The sequence below is a fragment of the Peromyscus californicus genome, unplaced genomic scaffold (assembly GCF_007827085.1).
Source record: "Peromyscus californicus insignis strain IS unplaced genomic scaffold, ASM782708v3 Scaffold_18__1_contigs__length_77618521, whole genome shotgun sequence".
In the NCBI taxonomy this organism is placed as follows: domain Eukaryota; kingdom Metazoa; phylum Chordata; class Mammalia; order Rodentia; family Cricetidae; genus Peromyscus; species Peromyscus californicus.
In genome coordinates this window covers 31,434,375-31,456,484 of record NW_026294480.1, presented here as the reverse complement: position 1 = coordinate 31,456,484, position 22,110 = coordinate 31,434,375, and the positions used below count along the sequence as shown (strand labels likewise).

At 39.6% G+C, this 22,110-nt stretch overlaps 1 protein-coding gene across 1 annotated transcript in view; it reads left to right on the top strand.

The window, feature by feature from the left end:
- Nucleotides 1-20,940, top strand: part of C9 (complement C9) — a 42,619-nt gene extending 21,679 nt beyond the window's left edge. Inside the window, exons 6-11 of the mRNA XM_052742806.1 lie at nucleotides 992-1,130; nucleotides 9,104-9,394; nucleotides 12,568-12,808; nucleotides 14,552-14,698; nucleotides 16,284-16,462; nucleotides 20,713-20,940. Coding sequence (XP_052598766.1) covers nucleotides 992-1,130; nucleotides 9,104-9,394; nucleotides 12,568-12,808; nucleotides 14,552-14,698; nucleotides 16,284-16,462; nucleotides 20,713-20,940 — 1,225 coding nt within the window. The remainder of the gene's footprint in view (nucleotides 1-991; nucleotides 1,131-9,103; nucleotides 9,395-12,567; nucleotides 12,809-14,551; nucleotides 14,699-16,283; nucleotides 16,463-20,712) is intronic.
- Nucleotides 20,941-22,110: the final 1,170 nt, after the last annotated feature.

Sequence of the window (22,110 nt, the reverse complement as noted above, 5' to 3'; positions counted from 1 at the left end):
CATGGTAAGTCGTCCACGCTCTGACAAATTGCTCTTGAAGGTAACACACAGATTTATAATCCTGTTAATTGGAGTTAGGTATGTGATCTAGAACAATGGATAAAGTTTCTGTTTGGGGAGTTACAGGTGTGTGGAACAAATTTCCATTTTGGCATCCTGGGCTCAGAGCCATCTACTGTCCATACTGCCTACATAACAATGACTATGCTCCTCAAAGCCGCAAATGTGGACTTGACAAAGAGCTAGCAGTTTCTCGTGCAGATATTGTTTTTAAGCCTGGAAATCAAACTTAACTTTTGTTTAAAATTAAAAATAGCTAAAGGATCCTTCTGTCTGTGAATTAAAGCTTGCCCAATAAAAATATTTTTGCTGAGGGGATGGTGCATAGAACTTTTGAGAATACCTTGCTCAGATGCTGTTTTTTTTGAATGTTCATCTTGGAAAGTCTAACAGGAATAATATAATCCTGGGGGAGGGGTGAGATTCTGGACAAGCAGTAAGACAGCTGGAGGAAAGCTTAAGTTTAAAGAGAATTGGGAGAAAGAGAAAGAGCCCCGATGTTGATTCATAGATGAGAAATCACATGCATATATTATACTGCCCCCCTGGGATGTTCTGCTCTCAAATAATTTAAATAGTTGGTGTTATAGCATTTGGCGTTCAGTTCACTCAGGGATGTGAGGTAAGAGGTACAGCCTTAGAGCTAAGACTCCAGGAGCCAGAGGGTCCCCTGTGTCCTACTTGCTGCCTTTCTTTTCCATGCTCTAACAGTGCCCTAGGTGCCAAAGAGTTTACAAGAACCTCCTAAGGCATGCTTTCTGCCAAGACACTGCACCGAAATGAGCAGGCCCTGGCTTCTGTTCCCGATTAAACCCCACACGTGTTGGACGACAGTGGCATGAACTGAAGCTGTCTCACACTCCCCACTACAGAAGGCTGCCTTGCCTCAACAGTGGTATTTACCCACACAACCCCATCTGCTTCTTCTCAGGATCAACATCTTAGGGCTGGACCCCCTGAACACACCTTTTGACAATGAGTTCTACAACGGCCTCTGTGACCGGGTGCGGGATGGAACCACTTTGACGTACTACCGCAAACCTTGGAACTTAGCTTTTCTGGCCTATGAAGTAAGTCACCACAAAAGAAAACATACCGTTTTGTTTGGGTTGGGAAAAGGTGCCTTGATAAATTTAGCAGTGGATTCGGTGAAAAGTTCAATCAGTAAGAATTTAAAGTGAGTGTGGGGCTCACTGAAAGGAGAGATGGATCTTAGACCTCTTCAGAAACACACATCAGTCTCTCATTAGTCCTAACTACAAACACCTGGTGATAAAGATTTGGTGAAATAGCTGTATTCTATAAGAATCACCTAGGCTTCTGAACTGACTAAAAACAAAATGAGAGCAGATTTCATGCGTGATCAAAACGATCCAACTGATTCCACATCAGCTGTTCTTGAAATAGTCCTTTCAATGAAGAAGCCCCATTGTGTCCTCTTCATTCCATATCCAGAAAGTTCTTTCTGCTGATGTCACTCCCACCAGACTGAAAACCATACAGACTTTTAAAAAGTGTAACTGGTATTGTTTGAAAAACATCGTCATTATAAATAAATCCCCCCCCCAAAAAAGAAAAAATAAATAAATAAATCCCTACCCACTTCAGCATGAAGCTATTCCGTTTGCCTGTAGATGGTCAGGATTCGTATCTGAACCAGACTGGCACTTTGTTCACAAATGATTACGTTGTCATATTTCTTGCACCTGTAGATCTAGAACAAAGTCACCAAGTTCCCAGAGCTCTGAGGTAAATTTGGAGGTTATGGTCTTTCTCCATAGACCATGTCATGTTTGCCTCATTTAAACACAACATTTTGTGAGTCAGAGTCAAGAGTATATCCAAAAAAGTACTTTTCTGAGACGGGGAGATGTTTCAGCTGATAAAAAACACTTGCCACCATGCCTGAATGTCTGAGTTTGATCCTTGGGGCCCACATTGTGGAAGAAGGAACCAGATTCCCGTAAGTTGTCATCTGACTTCCACACATGCACCACGGCATGCAGTGCCTACATACATACACACTCAACATAAATGATTTGTGTGTGTGTGTGTGTGTGTGTGTGTGTGTGTGTGTGTGTGTGTGTGTGCGTGCCAGGGTCTTACTATATAGACTTGTCTAGATTAGAATGCACTATGTAGACCAGGCTGGCCTCAAACTCACAGAGATCTACTTGCGTCTACCTCTAAGGTACTGTGATTAAAAGCATGAGTCACTAAAAAATTTCAGTCAGGCCAGGCAGTGGTGACACATGCCTTTAATCCCAGTACTCAGGAAGCAGAGACAGGCAGATCTCTGTGAGTTCTAGACCAGCCTGGGCTACAGAGCGAGATCCAGGACAGGCACCAAAACTACACAGAGAACCCTGTCTCGAAAAACCAAAAAAAAATTCTTTTCGTCAGTAAAATATTTTAAGTCCTTTTCTAAATGGAATATAGAAAACATGACACCTTTAGTCGTTACTAATGGGTGAAAGTTGGTTGGCATGTTGTCTTATTTTGTTTTCAGTTCTCAGATCTTAACCTCATGAAGTCTTTACTACTGCTAGGTTCTGTGTGTGAAATATGTGAGGTGTCTTTCATGGGTTCATGGATTTGAATACTCAATGCCCAGACAGTGCTACTGTGTTGAGAAATTGTGTCGCCTTTACGGCATGGGGCCTGACTGGAGGAAGTGGGTTACTAGGTGAGACTTTTAAAGATTTATCCCAACCCTAGTTCCATTCTAAATGTCTCTGCTTCTGCCTTCTCAACACAAACAAGCTGCCAGCTAACACGAACACTCTTCTAGAGCTGGCCCCATTACCACACACTTCCCACCATTGTGTACCCACTATATCCATGATGGACTCATTGCAATCTCAGACATGTTGAGACAAAATAAGCCTTTCCCCTCTCATGTTTGGGTCACATAGTTTGACCACAGTGATTAAGCAATAATTAATGTAACCTCTGTGACCAGCTCTGTAGCTCCTGTATAAAGGTGAAACTTACATGATATAGAATGGGCTACGTGGCCACCCAGATTTAAACATCAACCTACATCAGGGAGTAAACACATTGGTTTCCCTTGCTCCACCTCTAGAAAGACATAAGGCTCAACATTTCAGCATGTTTTATACTTTAGGAGAAAGGCATGGTTTCTGCCCTGCACATAATTTATACCTCTGGGATATTTGGAACAATATCCCATAATCAAACACATTAAGCTTTCTGTTGCAAAACTAATCTATGTTCACACAATGTGGAATAAATGAAATCTATAAATCACTTTTTATTAGTTTGGGTGGGATTAGTGCCTCCAAATGAGTTTTTCCATCGAGGTTATAAAAACACAGGAAGGAATGTAAGCTTGAGTTCTTATTTGGTGCCCATCAGGGAAGAGAGCTTTTGAGCGGAGTTCTTTCTAAGTCCCTGTGTCTCCTTGGTGCTATGACTACTGGTGGTGACCTTGGACAAACCTGTTATGGTCTTGGAAAATAAGTAGCTGAGCTTGTCATACCATACATGAATAAACATGAATTTTATGAGTGGACATCTCTATTTTAACTTACAAAGTTTTTCTTCAGTTTCAACTGCTCAGTAAAATAAATCATCTATCACATTATTGTGTCTCACTACAAAACTTAAGTATTCTTTCTTATTGCCCATTATCAACTGCATATTTAGAGAGGTTACTCACAGATTTGTGCCTGATGAATAAATTTTTTATTACATTATATTTATTTATTGTGAGTGGTGGTATATGCACATACTGTGGAGTTCATATGGAATTCAGAGGGCAACTTTCAGGGACTAATTGTCTGTTTTCACTATGTGGGTCCCAGGGATGGAACCATTTGCAGCAGGCACCGTTACCCACTGATCCATCTTGCTAACCCGTATGAGTTAATTTTTAAACCATATTTGGGTTACTCATTGACAATGAATTATTTTCTTTTGTTATTTGAAAAAGTTATGCTTGTCTGTTTTAACATCTTATTCATCTCCCCTCACTTGACGTTTCTTATCTCAAATGTTCTGTGGTTTAAAACCCCATTTTTCATGGGTAGGAACCCTGCCTCAGCCCTGAAGTTATGAGATCTTTAGCAAAGTACTCATCCTGTGACTCAGTTTCCTCATGTAGAAAACAGAAAAACATTGCCTACCTCATGACTATAAAGGGATCTAATTTTGGAAATCTCTCCAAGGGTTATTGGCACATGCAAGCACTCGAACACCTGTCAATAGAGCAGGCTGAAGGCTTAATCCACAGTTACTGGCCAAGAGGATCTGCCTTTTGCTATATGTCTTGCTGCTGTCCAAGACAAAGCCTAGCACTGGCTGCAATTTCTTTCCTTACCCTGGATGGCCTCTCCATAGAGCACTGTCTGGGGGTGAGTGAGTGGTGAAATTGTCCTCTTCTGTGTATATTTTCTTATTGCCATGCTGTACTTCAGTCAGCTAATCTCTCCCTTGGTTTCCTTAGCTCTGCTGAATTTATCTGTATGTGTGGCAAGTTGTTCAAATTAGTGTTTCTGTGAGGGAACCAGTCCTGGAGGGTATTATTCATCCATCTTCCTGAAGTCACTCCTCTGCGTGTGTACATAAAACACTTTAACCACATCTGGGACAGAATAAACAAAAGATGTTAGTTATCTGCCTTAGCTATTATTACCTCTGCATATTGAATTTAATGCATTCATTTTCTTTGAGCACCTTCTATACACTGACTGTTTCCTAAGTAGGGATGCAGTGAGAATATAAAGCAGGCATGACCCCTGGCCTTTTTTTTTTTTTTTTTTTTTTTTTTTTCGAGACAAGGTTTCTCTGTGTAGCTTTCTGCCTGTCCTGGATCTCACTCTGTAGCCCAGGCTGGCCTTGAACTCACAGAGATCCACCTGGCTCTGCCTCCCGAGTGCTAGGATTAAAGGCATGTGCCACCACCGCCCGGCATCCCCTGGCCTCTTGTAGCTCTGATGATCTATTTAATAAGCAATTTGAACAGAAGTGGCTTCTGTTTTCTTTTGTTTTAAACAAGGACCCACAGAAGCATATGTTCTAAAAACTTATAAGGCTTTGAGACAAAGCAGCTTTCCGAAAGAGGTGCCACTTAAGCTGGTACTTGGAACAAGAGTAAGAAATGATAAAGTCAAAAAATTTGTTTTTCTCTTATGTGTATGAATTTGTGCAACATGTATGTTATGGGAAAAGATGTAAAAGAATATTTTGGAAAAGCAAGGCCAATGAGAGAGCTCAGTGAGTGAAAACTTGCCACACAAGCCTGGTGACTTGAGTTGGATCCCCAGAATCCTTCAAGAATGACGTTTGGTCTTACACAGGACTCATATTCAATTCCCAGCACCAATGTCAAGTACCTCACAACCTACAATTCCACCTCCGGGAAATCCAGCTCATCTAGAGTTACATTAATTTACACAAACCACACACAGACACATATATACATAATTTAAAATAAAAATAAAGTCTTTTCCAATATTTCCCAAATCTTAAAATCACTACATTCCTATCCTTATTGAATATGTAAATTTTCCCTTTAGACTGTGTTCAGGTAAAATAATTAGAATTTTTTTTTAAGAAAAATAAGCATGTTTTGCAAAACAGAACCAGATCTCATTATAGATGGTTGTGAGCTAGCATGTGGTTGCTGGGAATTGAACCCAAGACATCTGGAAGAGCTGCCAGTGCTCTTAAACACTGAGCCATCTCTTTAGCCCCTGCTTTTTATTCTTATGAAACAATACATCAGACCAGGTGAGTTATAAAGAAAAGAGGTTTATTTGACTCATGATTCTGGAGCTCTAAGGTAGAGGGGCCCACCTCATAGGGCTCCCCCTATTGACTTAACAAAGGCTTCAACCTCTAAATATCATGGATTAGGTTTCTATACTTCCAATGCCTCATGTACAAATTAAAGTCCAAATTAGTTTGAGAAACATACCCAAACAGTTACAACATATTAATATCCGACTGCAGCCTAATGGGCATAAAATGTCTTAATTTGAATGTTCAAATTTTTAACGAGGCTGCTTTAGGGATCTTTGGTAGGGGCAGGAGGTTTGTTGTTGTTATGTGCTTGTTTGGGTTGGTTTTTAGCCTTTTTTAAAAAAAAAATCAGGTCATGTTATATATCCCAGTGTGCTGGCTAGTTTTATGTCAACTTGACACAAGCTAGAGCCATCTGAATAAAAGGGAACCTCAATTGAGAAAATGCCTCAATAAGACTGATGGGGAAGGCCCAGTCCATTTTGTGTGGTGCTATCCCTGGGCTTATGGTCCTGGGTTCTATAAGAAAGCAGGATGAGCAAGGCATGATGAGAAAATCAGTAAGCAGCACTCCTCTGTGGCCTCTGCATCAGCTCCTGCCTCCAGGTTTCTTCCCTGTTTGAGTTCCTGTCCTGACTTCTTTCAATGATGAACAGTGATTTGGAAGCATAACGCAAATAAACTCTTTCCCCTACAAGATGCTTTGGTCATGGTGTTTCATCACAGCAATACAAACCCTAAGTAGGACAGAAATTGTTAGCAAGAGTGGGGGGATTGCTGTGAGAGACCTGAACATGTTGTTTTGGGGGAGGACTGTGGAAGGACTTTGGAACTTTGGGCTAGAGAAACCATGGAATGTTGAGAGCTAGTTCAGTGGGCTATTCTGTAGGAGCTTAGAAGATAAGAATGTTGAGAGCCATGCAAATGATGACCTGTATATGCATACCACCATCTGGCCTTCATTAGGTTGTTTAGTTTATGTTTGTTTCATTCTACCTGTGACTTGAGACTCTTGGTGAAATTGAATATAAAAATAATGGATTGATTGGTTTGGTAGAGGAGCCATCAAGGCACTATGGTATTCAGGTTGGTGCTGCCTTTCTGGAGAAGCTCCTGTGCTGCACTTGGGCAAGAGAAGAGTGTTTGCATGGATGGAGTCAGTGCTCAGAAGTAGACACACAGCTGTGGTCCAAGAAGAGCCAGGCTAGATCTTAAGGGGCTGGCCTCAAACTTGGCAGTGTTGTAAACACCATCACGTGGTAACGGTTTTGAAGCAGGAAGCATGAAAGATTGAAGGGAGTCCTGGAGAGCAACTAAGGCCAGGCACTGGGTGGCAGGGTTGGATTCCCTGCAGAGAGGCCCTCAGAGGCTGGTGGATGAAGCTATGAAGGTGAAGCCTTAGTGTAGGTAGAGACCCCCAGGATATTTGAAGTGTTGGTACCACAGGGCATCCACTAAGGAAAGCTGCCTATGTCACATGGATATGGCCTAAGCCTAGGAGAGAAGCTGTTCCTGCTGCAGGGAGGAGGAAGGAGCAGGATTGGAGGAGGAGGGAGCAGGACTGGAGGAGGAGGAGGGAGCAAGACTGGAGGAGGAGGGAGCAGGACTGGAGGAGGAAGGAGCAGGACTGGAGGAGGAGGGGGAGCAGGACTGGAGGAGGAGGGAGCAGGACTAGAAGAGGAGGGAGCAGGACTGGGGAGGAGGGAGCAGGACTGGAGGAGGAGGAGGGAGCAGGACTGGAGGAGGAGGGAGCAGGACTGGAGGAGGGAGCAGGACTGGAGGAGGAGGGAGCAGGACTGGGGGAGGAGGGAGCAGGACTGGAGGAGGAGGAGGGAGCAGGACTGGAGGAGGAGGGAGCAGGACTGGAGGAGGGAGCAGGACTGGAGGAGGAGGGAGCAGGACTGGGGGAGGAGGGAGCAGGACTGGAGGAGGAGGGCTACTAAAGCCCTTTGGAACTCAGATTGTATTACAAACCCTGGATGTTGGATATGGAGGTATAAGAGTTGCTACTTTTCCCTGTTGAGTGTTCTAGAAGGTGTTCAGGAGAGGATTGTATGTGATTGTTTCATGTCCCAGTTCATTTATTCTGTGCCGTTACATGTTGGAATAATATGGTTTCAATTTTTTTTTTTTTAACATCATAGGCCTTTAGAGTTAAGAGATGTTGAACTTTTAAAGTGTCTGAACTTTTGAAAGCTGTGGATTTTTAACGTTGGACTATATTTTACATTATAGTATAAACACAAATTTTGAAGACAAGGGATAGGAGATTTTAACTTAAAGGTGATGCATTCCTGTGCCGAGTTAAAAGGGGAGGGGTTGTGATGGTTAGTTGTAATTGTTCATGGGAAACAATATAGAAGCACCTATAGACATGTCTATGGAGGGGTGTCTTAACTGTGCTAATTGATGTGAAATGACACAGTCAAAACGGGGATAGCACCATTTGCAGGGGTTAGGTCCTAAACTATGAAAGAAAGAAGACTGAGCAGAAGTATCCATCAGTTCATCCTCGCCCTGCTCTTAACTATGGATGTAATGTGACCAACTGCTTCGGATTCCTACCTTGACCTCCCTCACAGTGATGGAATCCTGAGCAGAATAAATCCATTCTCCTGTAGATGTAACCAACCTTCTTATTAAATAAGAAACACAGAACCAATGCAAAGAAGAAAGCCAAGAGGTCAGAGCTAAGAGCTAAAACCTTACCCTTCCTCCTGCAGTGGTCCTACCTCTCCGAACCAGAGCTATCCCTGTGTTAAAGTCTTTATATAGAGTTCCTGTCCTGCCTTCTCATTGGTTGTAAGCCCAACCACATGACCGCCTCGTCACGGCCTGTCTGTATAGGCCTCCAGGTTTTCCATGATTGGTATTAAGATTAAAGGCATGTGTATCCAATAATGGCTGTATCCCTGAACACACAGAGACTCACCCAGCTCTGCCTACCAAGTGCTGGGATTATAAGCGTATGCCACCACTGCCCTGCTTTCCTATGGCTTGCTAATAGCTCTGACCCCCGGGCAACTTTATTTATTAACATACAAATAACATTTTAATACAAATAAAATATCACCATAGTCTCCCTTAAAGTTGCTTCCGTCAGGGTAGTTTCTCACAGCCACAGAAATGAAACTGAGATACAGACTCTGTATTCGAACCGCAGAAATCCGGCTCCAGCACCTTTGCCTTGGGGAGCTCTCTCTCCCTCTTCTGCTTTTCGAACAGCTGCCTGATTTGCATTTGTTTTTAACAGCTTTTTTTCATTATACACTTTTAGACCAAGGCTGATACAAATCTTAGGAATGAGAATTATGAAGAGGAGATTCAAATATTCAGAAACATCTTCCAAGAGAGGACCTCGAGTATTAATGCAAACTTGGCTCTAAAATTTACAATCACTGAAGTAAAGTGCTGTTCACGGGTAAGAGGAGTTGACGCTTTTCCAGAAGAATACTCTTCAAAATCTACAGAACAACCTACAAACTCTAAAGACTCTTCTGTTAGTTTTAAATTTTCATATTTCAAGAGTGAAAATTTTCAGCGACTATCGACATATTTGTCAAGGACGGTAAGAACTGGGATATATGTGTATACATATAAAGACTTTGATAGGACTTATTTCAAACCAACCAAACTCTTTTTAAGGTAATAAGAAATGAAAGTAAAACCCAGAACATCTTCACAGAGATATCTAGAACAGGCAGCAAACTGCCAAAGGCAGTGAACTCTCAGATGGTGGACACTAGTCAGTGAGTGTGACACTAGGTGTTAGTGAGTGGAACTTGTTCTAAGGATTCAGAGCATGCTGTTTGACTGACACCTGAGTATCAGAGCATCCCACTTAACAATCACCGTGATTATTAGTACAATGAGGAGTTAAGATGGAGGATTGTGCTTCTGTATTACATGGCCTCTCAGAAAGATGCCTATGTGCTTACTATAGACCATCTCCAAAGAGTGGTACGGTGCACTTATGCATGTTGCACACGAAATTGGTCTGCCTACTTTGGAAGCACATTTTTAGGCTGAGATTTTAAAAAAAAAAATCTGTTTGTTTTTATACTTAATCCAGACTCAAAGGTCACTTTACCACCTCTAGAATAAATATAAGAATTCTTTTCGGGATTGGTGTGATGCTGATCAAATACTTCCTCCTCCTTTCCTGATACCAAACACCTGCTTAGACACTATATTTGCATTAATAAAGATAACAATGAACTCTCAGCATTCATATTGTGCATAATTATGTGATTAGTTTGTGTTGAGAAGATGAGAGACCAAAGATTTAAGGACGATCTCTCCAAACAGTTGAATTAGGGATAGTGTGTCTGAAAGGACTATTAAAGTTGGGGTTCAAAGGTAGAAAGAGTCTGATGGCATGGTTCTGTCACATTGAACCAGAAAGAGAACAGATTCAAGAGGGCACTTTAATTGGATCACACAGAGCCTCAAAGCTCACTGTAAAGGGTAGATTTTCTTTCTGTAACGGGTTTGAGCTCAACTCTTGACATTCATTGTTAAACTTAAAATGGCCCAACTGGGCATGTGAAAAAAAGCATAAGGATGATGTTTAAAAATCAGCCGGGCGGTGGTGGCGCATGCCTTTAATCCCAGCACTCGGGAGGCAGAGCCAGGCGGATCTCTGTGAGTTCGAGGCCAGCCTGGGCTACCAAGTGAGTCCCAGGAAAGGCGCAAAGCTACACAGAGAAACCCTGTCTCGAAAAACTGAAAAAAAAAAAAAAAAAAAAAAAAAAAAAAACAATGCAGGAATCCAGATGGGACATGGTTGTAATTTAGAAAGGATAGTTCCCATGAAATCCAATATCAGTGTTTGGAGCCTAAGCCATTTGAAGGATACAGTGGTCAAGCAAAGTAGGCTGAAAGGAAGACCAGGGTTAAGTTCTAGTTAGATGAAATGTGAGGTCTGTTAAATCTTCAATTGAAGGTTGGTAAGAAGTGGGTGCTAGGAGTCTAGAGTTTGGGAGAAATCTGGGTTCAAGATATAATTTTAAGAGGTTTTGACATACAGATGATGCTTTAAAATCATAGGATTTTGTTGGGCAAACAACACTGTTATAATACAGTTTATAAGCAGAAGAATAAGGGGTAAGTTTGGGAAACTTCAATATAAAGGAAATTGCAAAAGGAGAAACCACAGAGAAAACCAGAAAGCAAGAGGTGCAATGTCCTTGAACCGCGTTGCTCGATGTGGTCTCTGGATCAGCAGTGCCTACATCAATAGGAAGCTAGCCCTTCAAATGCCACCTAGACCTGCTAAGTCAGAATTACATGTTAATAAGACCCCAGGGGTGATCTGTTCATCTTCTGCAGCTTAATAAGCGCTACTTTCCAGTACCAGACTCAAAAATCTACTGAACAAAGAAGAAAGATGAGCTGTGTCAAATGTGCTAATGGGTCAAAAATGAGGATGGTGATCACTGGCCTTAGGATTATGAAGGTCATTGGAAACCTTGACCAGAATGGTTTTGTCTTTGTGAGGGCAGCAGAGTGACTCAATTAGATTTAAGTAAATGGGAATATAGCTCAGTGATAGGGTGTCTGCATAGTATGTTCAAGGCTTTCCTTTCCCTCAGGAAAAAAAATAGATGAAAGAGAAAATAGGAAAAGAAGAGTTGGAAATAGAATGTATAAAAAGCTTTTCATGCAACGTTGTGTCTAACGAGGGCTAGGAAATGGGTAGCAGCTGGTGAGGCTCATGGGGCCAGAAGAATCGTTTTTATTGTCTTAGGATGAAATAAAGAACAAATTTCCAATTTGGGTGGAAATGATTTAAGACCTACCTTTGAAATCAGCTGAGCCAAAGACGATCACATCCACTTTACTCCAAATCCTAAGATGCCCTTCTAGTTTTGACAGTAATGACAAAAGGAATCCTGATCCATTTTGCTCATCTTTGAGACTCCACTGAGAATTAATATGTAGTTCAGAAGATGTAAAACTAGTTATGGTTTGCGATGTATGAAGCAAGCTCCTGTTAGATTCTTGTTAATAAAATTCTTGTATTTACACATGAGGGCTTAGAAGCCACACCAAAAATATAGAGAGCACATCCCTTCAAACATAGATCTTCAAAACAAGATATAGAACATTCTACCACCCCAAGAAAATTCCATCATGTCCTTCACAGTCAATTCCCTACCAACTGAGAAGCAATCACTGACCAGATTTCTCCTATAACAGCTTGGTTTTGTCTGTTACTATGAGGAGAATCATGCAGTATGCATTCCTTTGTGTAGAACTTCTTTGAATCACCCTGTATTTGAGATTACTTGTTGAATATGTCAGTAGTTTGTTTCTTTTGACTGATGACTGAAAATCCCTTTGTGTGGATACAACACTATATGCTTAGCAACTTCTTTGTTGATGGGTGTTTGAGCTTTTTTCCTGTTTGCAGCTATTCTGATGAATGCTGCTGTGGAATCCTGAAACAGATCCCTTGGTAAGCATTTAAGAAGGGCATTATGTTTATGAGGGCAGAGGAGTGTTTAATTTTATGAGAAACTACCAGGAAGGTCATTAAAGTGTCTGACTGAGCATGTCTGAGAGTTTCAGTTGCCAAACAGTATCAACAACAACAGGTTATGTTCATTCATTCTAATGTGGTCTGCTGTAGTGGTCACTGCTAAAATGTCATTCCCCTGAATGTTCTAGATTTTATGGTTTGTTTGAATGACGTGATAAAAAGTCATGTTTCTCTTCTTCAACTGCTTATTATCAAAGGAAAAAATATTTCTGCATGTGAAAGGAACAGTTCACATGGGTAGATTTGTGATGAGAAATCGGGATGTGGTACTGACAAAAACTTTCCTGGATGATATCAAAGCTCTGCCAAATTTCTATGAAAAGGGAGAGTATTTTGGATTTTTGGAAACCTATGGAACTCACTACAGTAGCTCTGGGTCTCTGGGAGGAGTCTACGAATTGATATATGTCTTGGATAAAGCTTCCATGAAAGATAAAGGTATGCCTAGAAACAGAATCCCGATTGAAGTAAACGTTGTTATTTTCATTGCCCCTTTTCAGTAAACTCTTAGGATGAAATAATCTAATAATCTGTTCCTTTGAGAAATTCTGCTCTGACCTTTGGCATCTAACCATCTATCAAATGGCTCATTGATTTCCACTTTGAATAGGCTCATTTGCTTCCAAAGTACTCAACAGCATTACTGAGAAATGCACCAAATCATACTATAATGAAATGGCTATTAATGGGAATACGACTTCTAAGGAAACATTATTTAAGATGTGGAAGAAGGTATAAGAAACAATTTATATAGCCTGTCTCTTAATCCTCAGACTAGTTCATTTTATGTATGATGACTGTCTTCCAACATATTCTTCAGTGTTAGTGGGAACAAATTGTTCTAAATGTTGTCTTTGAGAGGAAGAAATAACCAATATTGTACAAACATAATGTGCTAACATAAGGTTGAAAAATTACTTTTGCCTCATATGGTGATCATTATAATCTTATGGGGTAGTTCAGTTGAGGCCATGTTGAAAAAGACTGTTATACTCAAAACTATGAGGAAAGAGTAACATAGTGCTTCATCCATGCATCCCCTATAGTTGGGAGATGCCTTGGACCTAAAGGTTCATCTATTCCTTTCAAGAATAAGGTAGAACAGTCAGGTACATAAATATATGCCTGTAATCCCAGCTCCTTAGGAGGCTAAGGTAACAGGCTTGCTAAAGACCAGGAGTTTGAGGCCAGCCTGGGTATCACAGAAAGATTTCTTTCATAAAAATAAAAAGAATAAAGTAAACTCAAAATGACTGTGTTAATAAATAATAACCATAGCAGGACGTGGTGGTGCCATACAATAGTGTAAGTGTAAGAAGATAAATAGATAGATGATAGATAGATAAATAGATAGATAGATAGATAGATAGATAGATCTTTTTATTTTTTATTTCTATTTACTGTTTATTATTTATTTTTATTATCTATATTCTTTATATATTATATTTTATTATCATTTATTACATATTTTATTATTTATATAATATTTATATATTATATGTCTAAATAAAATAGATAATAAATTATAGACTTCAAGGAATTTAAGGATATAAGTGCTTAGGTAGGCATATATCAACTATAGTGAGTTAGCTTCCAAGATTGTTATTTGTGAGTATGCATGGTATCAGCCAAAACAAAGCTGCTATATATCCAAATCATCTGTCCAAAACAACTGGATATTGTTGTGTGATTCTGTATACTCAACTGAAACAGAGTGATACTTCATAAGGTTAATGTGAGAATTAAATTAGTTAACTTATACAAGATGTTTAGAATAATGTCAGGCATATAATAACCCTTCAATACATGTTGGATGTTGCTGTCTCCCTTGGGTATCATAAAAGATTTTACTATAACAACCTTGGTTGACCTATATCCGTTTCAAACAGGTGGAAAATTTAATATGCTCTTTGCTACTAAGTTGATAAGCCAAATGAAAGGCTGCCACTAGATATTAATAAAAAGGCAAGGCAGGGAAGACATGTTACCTTTGAGTCAATAATGGCATCTAGAAAAATATGTATATTTGTCACAAAATAGTAAAGTTAGAATTTACTTCTGATGTTAATAGACCATATCAAATAATCTTCACATTTGATTCAATAATAGTATCTAGAAACATATGTATATTTGCCACAAAATAGTAACGTTAAATAATTTTCATATGAATCTATAATACAGGTGTTGAAGTGAGTGATATAAAGAAGTGTCTTGGGTATGAACTGGGTGCATCTATACACATCCCTCTGCGTTCCATCTCTGATGAACCTTCACTCACAGCAAATATTAATAAGACTGATTGCTTAAAGGCAGGTGATGGGAAAAGCGGTAAGTGGGGACTGGCTGGTTAGACTTAGGAAGGCAGAGCTGATACCTAAGAGCATTGCCTCTCATGATCAGCACTCCAGCATCTTCAGTTAGAAAAGTCAAAATCACCTAAGAACTATTTCGTTTTTCCTCAGCCACTCACTATGAGCACAAGTGGCCCATAGACACACATCTGTCAAGGCCACTACTGTGCAAAGGAAGCACGAGGCTCAAGGGCTGCTCTTCATGACACGTGTGTTTGTGTATCTTTTGTGGCAATGATAGAAAACTGGTCACGGGTGGCAAAGTGTCTTGAAGACACGTTCCTTTTTCTCCTTAATTTTCACAAGCCTTAAATGGGCTAATGTAGGACCTTGTGTCCATTACAAAGAACAAGACCTAAGTTACCTTTCCAAATCTACTTTCAACTTGGCTTGATTAGGTAACCTTTCCTCAGCACCCAACTAGTGGAACACCTTTTTGGAATTCTAGATGTTTTTGTTATAAGCATAACCTTCTCTTATTGATTGTTAGCAAATTTGCAATCATGAAAATGTGCTGGAGACTTCACATCTTCTTCTAATCTCAAAGACTTAAAATTATTTTTATTTAAAATTTTTATTAAACTTTAAATGAAGAACACTTTTTTTTTTTTTGGTTTTTCGAGACAGGGTTTCTCTGTGTAGCTTTGCACCTTTCTTGGAACTCACTCTGTAGCCCAGGCTGGCCTCAAACTCACAGAGATCCGCCTGCCTCTGCCTCCCGAGTGCTGGGATTAAAGAACACTTCTGATTCATCTCTAAGGAGCCAACTGGTAATGAAGGAACTATAGAAGGGTAAGATGGACAATGTGGAAAGTCTATCTACTTGTGGATATGACTGAGACTAACAAAGGGTCAAAACCCTGGAATTACCATCTCACAACATTAGGTTAATTGTGTGACCTTAAGCTAGTCATTACACCACATCATTTCAGATTTCTCATTTGTACAAATGACGAAGGCTAGAGAAAAACATCTTGTGATTTCTTTAATACTTCATGACTTTAAAAGTTTTGCAAGTGTTTAAAGTGGTTCAGTTTGGAGAGAAACAGAGAAAGGGGAATAGGATTTGGGAGTAGGAACAAGTTTACTTTTTGTCTCATTCTTTTTAGACGCTAATATTTCTATAATATCAAGATAATTTAAAGCATACTATATACAATATCATTATGAAGGTAACTTTTCAAATATATATATATATATATATATATATATATATATATAACTTTTCAAATATATATATATTACATCCAAAGTCATGTTAATTTTCCTGTATGTACTTGTATTTATATGATGAGCTGTAAGTTATCAATCCACCTGAATCGATTGTACCACCATTATTTTTCAAAACAAAGATGATTGAATTCTATAAATTGACTACTGAGAAAAATTGCCCTCTTAGATTATGGAGGGGAGATTTATGTGTGTAATATTTACAATTAAAGTTCAACAAATACAATAAGCTATCCTAAAAGGACATAATACACATTTATCAAATGCCATCCGGATACATGACCACAGAGATGCAAATGCTTCAAGTCTTCCTTGTTTTTTTTTTTTTCCAGTAAACATCACTAAGGAAAACTTCATAGAGGATGTTATTTCATTAATAAGAGGAGGGACTGGGAAACAAGCAATCCTCCTGAAAGAAAAGCTTCTCAGAGGAGATAAGGCAATTGATGTGACTGACTTCGTCAACTGGGCCTCATCCTTGAATGATGCTCCAGCACTCATTAGTCAGAAAGTAAGGAATGTTTCTTTTATGACTGAAGATGCTCTTATTAAACATCACACTGGGTTCAGATAACAGTTGCCTTTATAAGACAGAGATGTTAGTACTCAAAAGCCCTCACATGGCTTCCTTGGAAAAAAGAATTTCAGAGAAGAAAGGCACAGTGTAGTGTCAGACAACTTGGATGACCTCCTGCTGCCGTCTGTCACTCACAGGTGTGGGACGTGTCTGTCTTGACAACACTTAATTCTGCAGATCCCCATGTGTTTCTGAAGGTTTATTAAGATTGTTCATATAGAGTCTATAGTACAGGTTGGAACAAAATTGTCACCAAGAATGGATAGTTCTCTTCGGTTGGCCTTCGGCTCCCCTTGTCTTCTCTGGGTATCACACATCAGGAGACCCTCATCCAAGAGTCATTATGGAAAGAATGTTCATAATGTCTTGACAAACATAAAAACAAAGATGAGTAATTCTTGTGACCAGAGAATCAATCCCCTCTCATCCACTTTCTCTTTGTCCAAATGGACTCAACTTTAATGACCCTCCTGCCTCAGCCTTTTGAGTAGCTGAAATTATAGACATGCCCCCTTTCTGATTTTTGTTTTGATTCTGTTTTATGAGGCTGGGTTTAACTTGATAGCCTGGTCTGGTCTTGAACTCTCAGCAATCCTTCTGCATTAGCCTCCCAAGTGCTAGGGGGTATAGATGTGAATCCCCAGACGTGCCTCCATTTTTATATAATGGTAATAGTGTTCTATCTAGGAGACCCTGAGAGTCTGTACTCTTCTGCTTACTCTTGAAGGGGGACAATGCGTTACAGTTGTAAAGATGTAAATACCATTGCTATTTGGCTGCATCTTTCCACTTAACTAAAACATGTATATGTTATTCACGACTCCTTTTTTTCCCCTGCTATTATTAGAAAGTAATTGTTGCTTTCTTTCATAGCTTTCAACTTTCCGTGCATGTCTTATGGTTCCTTCTCTCCAGTCAAATTGATCTTTGTTCACGATGCCAGTTTTATTACATTTTAGAAATGCTGACATTTTTTATAGTACTAGTTTCTTGAGAATTTTACTTCCTCACTCTATTTTATTGTCTTTAAAGAGTTCATTAGAGATACCCAAACTATCTCTTATATAAAGAAAGAACTCAGAAACCAAAAAATTGCAACCAGTTCTGCATTTTGGTTATAGAAATAAAGCCTTTAGCAGATGTGCACACATCACTTCACATAAGGTGTGGGAGCCCAGGCTATAACACCTACCTGTAAGGTTAAAGTCAGTCTGGGCAACCTAATGAGACCTTGTCTCAAAAACAAAAATGGATCTTGAGATACATCTAAATGGTAGAGCACTGGCCTAGCATAGACAGGGGCCTGTGCTCAACATCCTGGTACAACAGCACACACACACACACACACACACACACACACACACACACACACTAAAAAAAAAATACCAAGTTTGACCTTCAAATAGATGCTAACGAGTTTCTGCTCTCATAAATCTTGTGGAAATGGACCTTTGGGAGATTGGTTATTAATTTCATCACATAATTACACATCCACAATCACTAGTTCACTTGTTGGTGAGGAGAAGCATTCTATTGTTTGTAGACAACATATCAAACATTGGGAGATACTCTTAACACTAAAATAGTTATCTTTCTTCTTAATTATACAGAGACTTTATGGACTCTCTCCCTACCACCCTAAACTATTAAATTGTTTGCATTTTATCTTCTGTCTCAAATGAAATCAATGATCTATATACTTAGGTTGCTAGGTTTATCTTGGCAGAACAATGAGGAAGTCACATTATACTAAGTAAAACAATTGATGATTATGATGATAGTATATATTGTCTCCTATATTACAGTGACCATGGCAGTACTGTACTAAACAGAGCCTGTGCCTTTCAATATCCCAATATCTTGCTCTTGGCCTCCCTCCATAAAAAGAATACAGGCTGGCCTATTGTCTCAGTAGTTACCTTTGTCATAGTCTTCAATTTTCAGGAAAAGATGTTAATCCCCCTATCAGTTTGCTTGTATACTGACACAAATATCCTACATCTTGTCTCCACAGAGTAGCTGAACTCTGTTTATTTTTCCTTTATATCCACTGTTACAGTCAAATCCTTAAAATGTCAGCAGAGAGAAACTACATCTACTGCAGATTACCAGAGAGATAGGAAGCTTACAACTTCTGCCAGAGAAATAGCAGCTTGATGAGCATAGCTGTAATCTAATACACTGGCTTCCTGTAAGGTTCTGTTTTGGCATTATAAGAAACAAGATTATGTAAGCCTGCTTCGTTTTCTAAAAGGATGCTATGTAATACAATGTTCCCTTTATGGGAACTCATGAGAAATATTAGTCTTTAATCCCATGTTGTTTCTCCTGGAAATCAGGTGTATTTTCTTATATGCATGGGATTGATAAATTCCATTGTGTATTATTTCAGTGAACTAGAAGATGTAGCCAAATTTGTGACTCACCTGGTACATGTGGACGTACCAAGCGCCAGGGCTCTTGGTTGCATCACAGGTGGCACTTGGTTGAGCACTGCCCAGTCCAGCCATAAGAGATGGCTTGAATCTTGTTCATTGGTGCCCCTTTTGCCCCTCACCTTTTCTGTTCTCAGCTTTTCTTTTTTCACTTTCCCATTTCCCACGATCACTCTTACCTTTGAGTAAACGAATAATCTACTTTCAGAGTTTCTCAAATGCCATGAGCTAATAATGAATGGAGAACAAACCTACCACACTGTTCTGATCTATAATGCTTAGCAGACATGCACTGGATGTTACAGACAGCCAGTATTTTAAAGGGCCAGATGCTAACGCTCTGTAGGCGACAGCCATAATGGCACGGTGAAACTTGTGTATAACTCTCTTGTATAGGGGTAAAAAATAATTCTCATTCTATTAAAAAAACCACATTTGGTACACATTGTTAATTATTTTGGATGACTGGAAGAGATCTAAATGTGATTAATATTAAGTTTGGTATTTTAGCTAGCTTCATGATAAACTGTCTACTTAAATGTGTCTACAATGACAAGAGAGCTAGCTGGTATAGGAGAAAAACTCAAAACCTTTTCTTGCTTACTAGAAGACAAGGTTGGTCATGGAAAGGTAAGCTGTGCAGGAAGGCTTCAGGGGCTGCACTGGAACTGTTAGATCTGCCTGTGCAGTTTGGATGCCAGGGTTAAGCTTCTTTGAAACTGCCATGGCCTTCATCTTTATCTCTTGGAACATTATTTAGGTAGTTTTATCCAAACTATTTCCTCCATGGCCCTCTATTCCCATATCTTAGATTATCTGGCCTTGACTTTCTTTTGAAGGCAAAACAAGATAAATACCTTTTTTTTTTTTTCAAAATCCGAAATAACTCTCCTACATGCTTGCCCTGATTGTGCCAATGTGGCAGAGTCAGAAAGAAGTTTCTTTCTTCTAACGGAACTGAAATATGAGTTAGGGTACTATCTTTGTTTGGGTTTTATGATTAAAAAAATCTGTGATTTTTGTGATTACATGCCATGACCACGGCAACTCTTAAAAAGAAAAAAAATGTAACCGGGGCAGGCTTACAGTTCAGAGGTTTAGTCCATTATCATCACGGTGGGAAGCATGGTGGCATGCAGGCAGACATGGTGCTGGAGATAGAGCTGAGAGTTTCCCCATCTGGATCTGCAGGCAGCAGAGACTGAGCCACACTAGAAGTGACTTGAGCTTCTGTGTACTCAAAGCCCCCTCCTCTCCATGACACACCTCCTCTAACAAAGCCACACCTACTCCAACAGGACCACACCTCCTAATAGTGCTACTCCCTATGGGCCTGTGGGGGCCATTTTTATTCAAACCACCACAGGTACTATTTTACCAAAAATACGTTAGTGAACAGTTGTGAAGCCTTAGCAGTTGCTGACGTTTTCTGAATGTGAGTCCACTCTCCTTTAGCAGTATTACAAATAGCTTCTCCCACTTCAGACTTCTCACTTTCTTGATGACAGTTTTGATGACATATGATCTCTCTCGTTCTTTCTATTTTTAAATGTAACCTTCCTGATAGCGCGCATCATGACTACTTTTGATCAACTGTAACCTCAAAAGCTAACATAGTATCTGGCAATAATAACTGTTCAATAAGCTTCCAGCAAATCAATGAATTTGTAAGTCAGTGATTGAGTGAAGGGTGTTTTACAAGGTCCTCTGTAGAAAAAGATATAAGATTGAATGTTTTCTTTCTTACAGTTGTCCCCTATATACAACCTGGTTCCTTTGAAAATGAAAGATGCATACGTAAAGAAACAGAATTTGGAAAGAGCGATAGGCGACTACATTGAGGAATTCAGTGTTAAAAAATGCCATCCATGTCAAAATGGAGGTAAAGCAATTCTTCTGGACGGACAGTGCCTGTGTTCCTGCCCACCCACATTTAAGGGAATTGCCTGTGAAATCAGGCAACAAAAACTGAATTAAGGTGAGATGAACTAATTTTGATATTTTTTTTTTCCTTTTTTTTTTTTTTTTGGTTTTTCGAGACAGGGTTTCTCTGTGTAGCTTTGCGCCTTTCCTGGAACTTGCTTTGGAGACCAGGCTGGCCTCGAACTCACAGAGATCCGCCTGGCTCTGCCTCCCGAGTGCTGGGATTAAAGGCGTGCGCCACCACCGCCCGGCTAATTTTGATATTTTTAAGGATAAGAGTGTTCATCCCATGGTTAGTTAATGTGAGAATGAGCTCTTAAGTTATTTTGTGATGAACTCCCATGATATATCACATATAGTCTAAATGTATTACTATTTACTAAGCAGTGAAGGCTGACAAATCAGCCCTCATAATCCATTTTAACATCATCTACCTCTATATTATTATTTAAACATAAACATATATGAAAAAGCAAATTATAGTTACTGTATCATTCTCCCTCCCTCTCCCTTACTTTCTTTTGTGCTTTTATTATTTCCTTTCTTCTCTCCTTCCTTTCTTCTTTTAGTCTCCTGGTTATTCTAATCTATAGGCAGGATAGAGACATTCAATCCTGAACCCAAGTCAATTAATATCTCCAGTGAAAGCTTTCTAATTCCCCTAGGAATGAACATATATGTACCCTACACTTTCTCTTGGTTATTCCAGCATCCATTACCTTGACTCTCCCAACACAAGATAAACAGCTCTTTACAGTTTTGAAAAATGCCTCATGCTTGAGTCTTAAACATCATTTTAGCCCCAGTTCCTGGACACTGTACTTCATCAAGACACAGAAAATAGGGGAAGAATGTATGCACGGGGATATGGGCCCAAAGTCAAAGTCCTATTCAACATGAAGATTCAACATCCTTTTGTTTCCTATAGGGAAAAAAGCAAACCTGGGTTCACATGGAAGGGGAAAAAAGAATCCCAGGACTTTCCAACTTTGCATCCCACCCTGGAGCGAATCCTCACTGCCAAGTGGAAAGCAGCTTGCTTCATGGAAATCTTACCAACCTCTGAAGTCTTTTCTTTTAGGTCTACAGTGCCTTTCCACCCTCTTTAATGCCTATAATACTTCCACTTTTTTTTAATTCCCTAATGAAGAGTTAGCAGTGAGATATGCCAGGACTACTTTTTCCCACAGGCAATGCCAATCTCTTGTTAATAAAACAAAATTA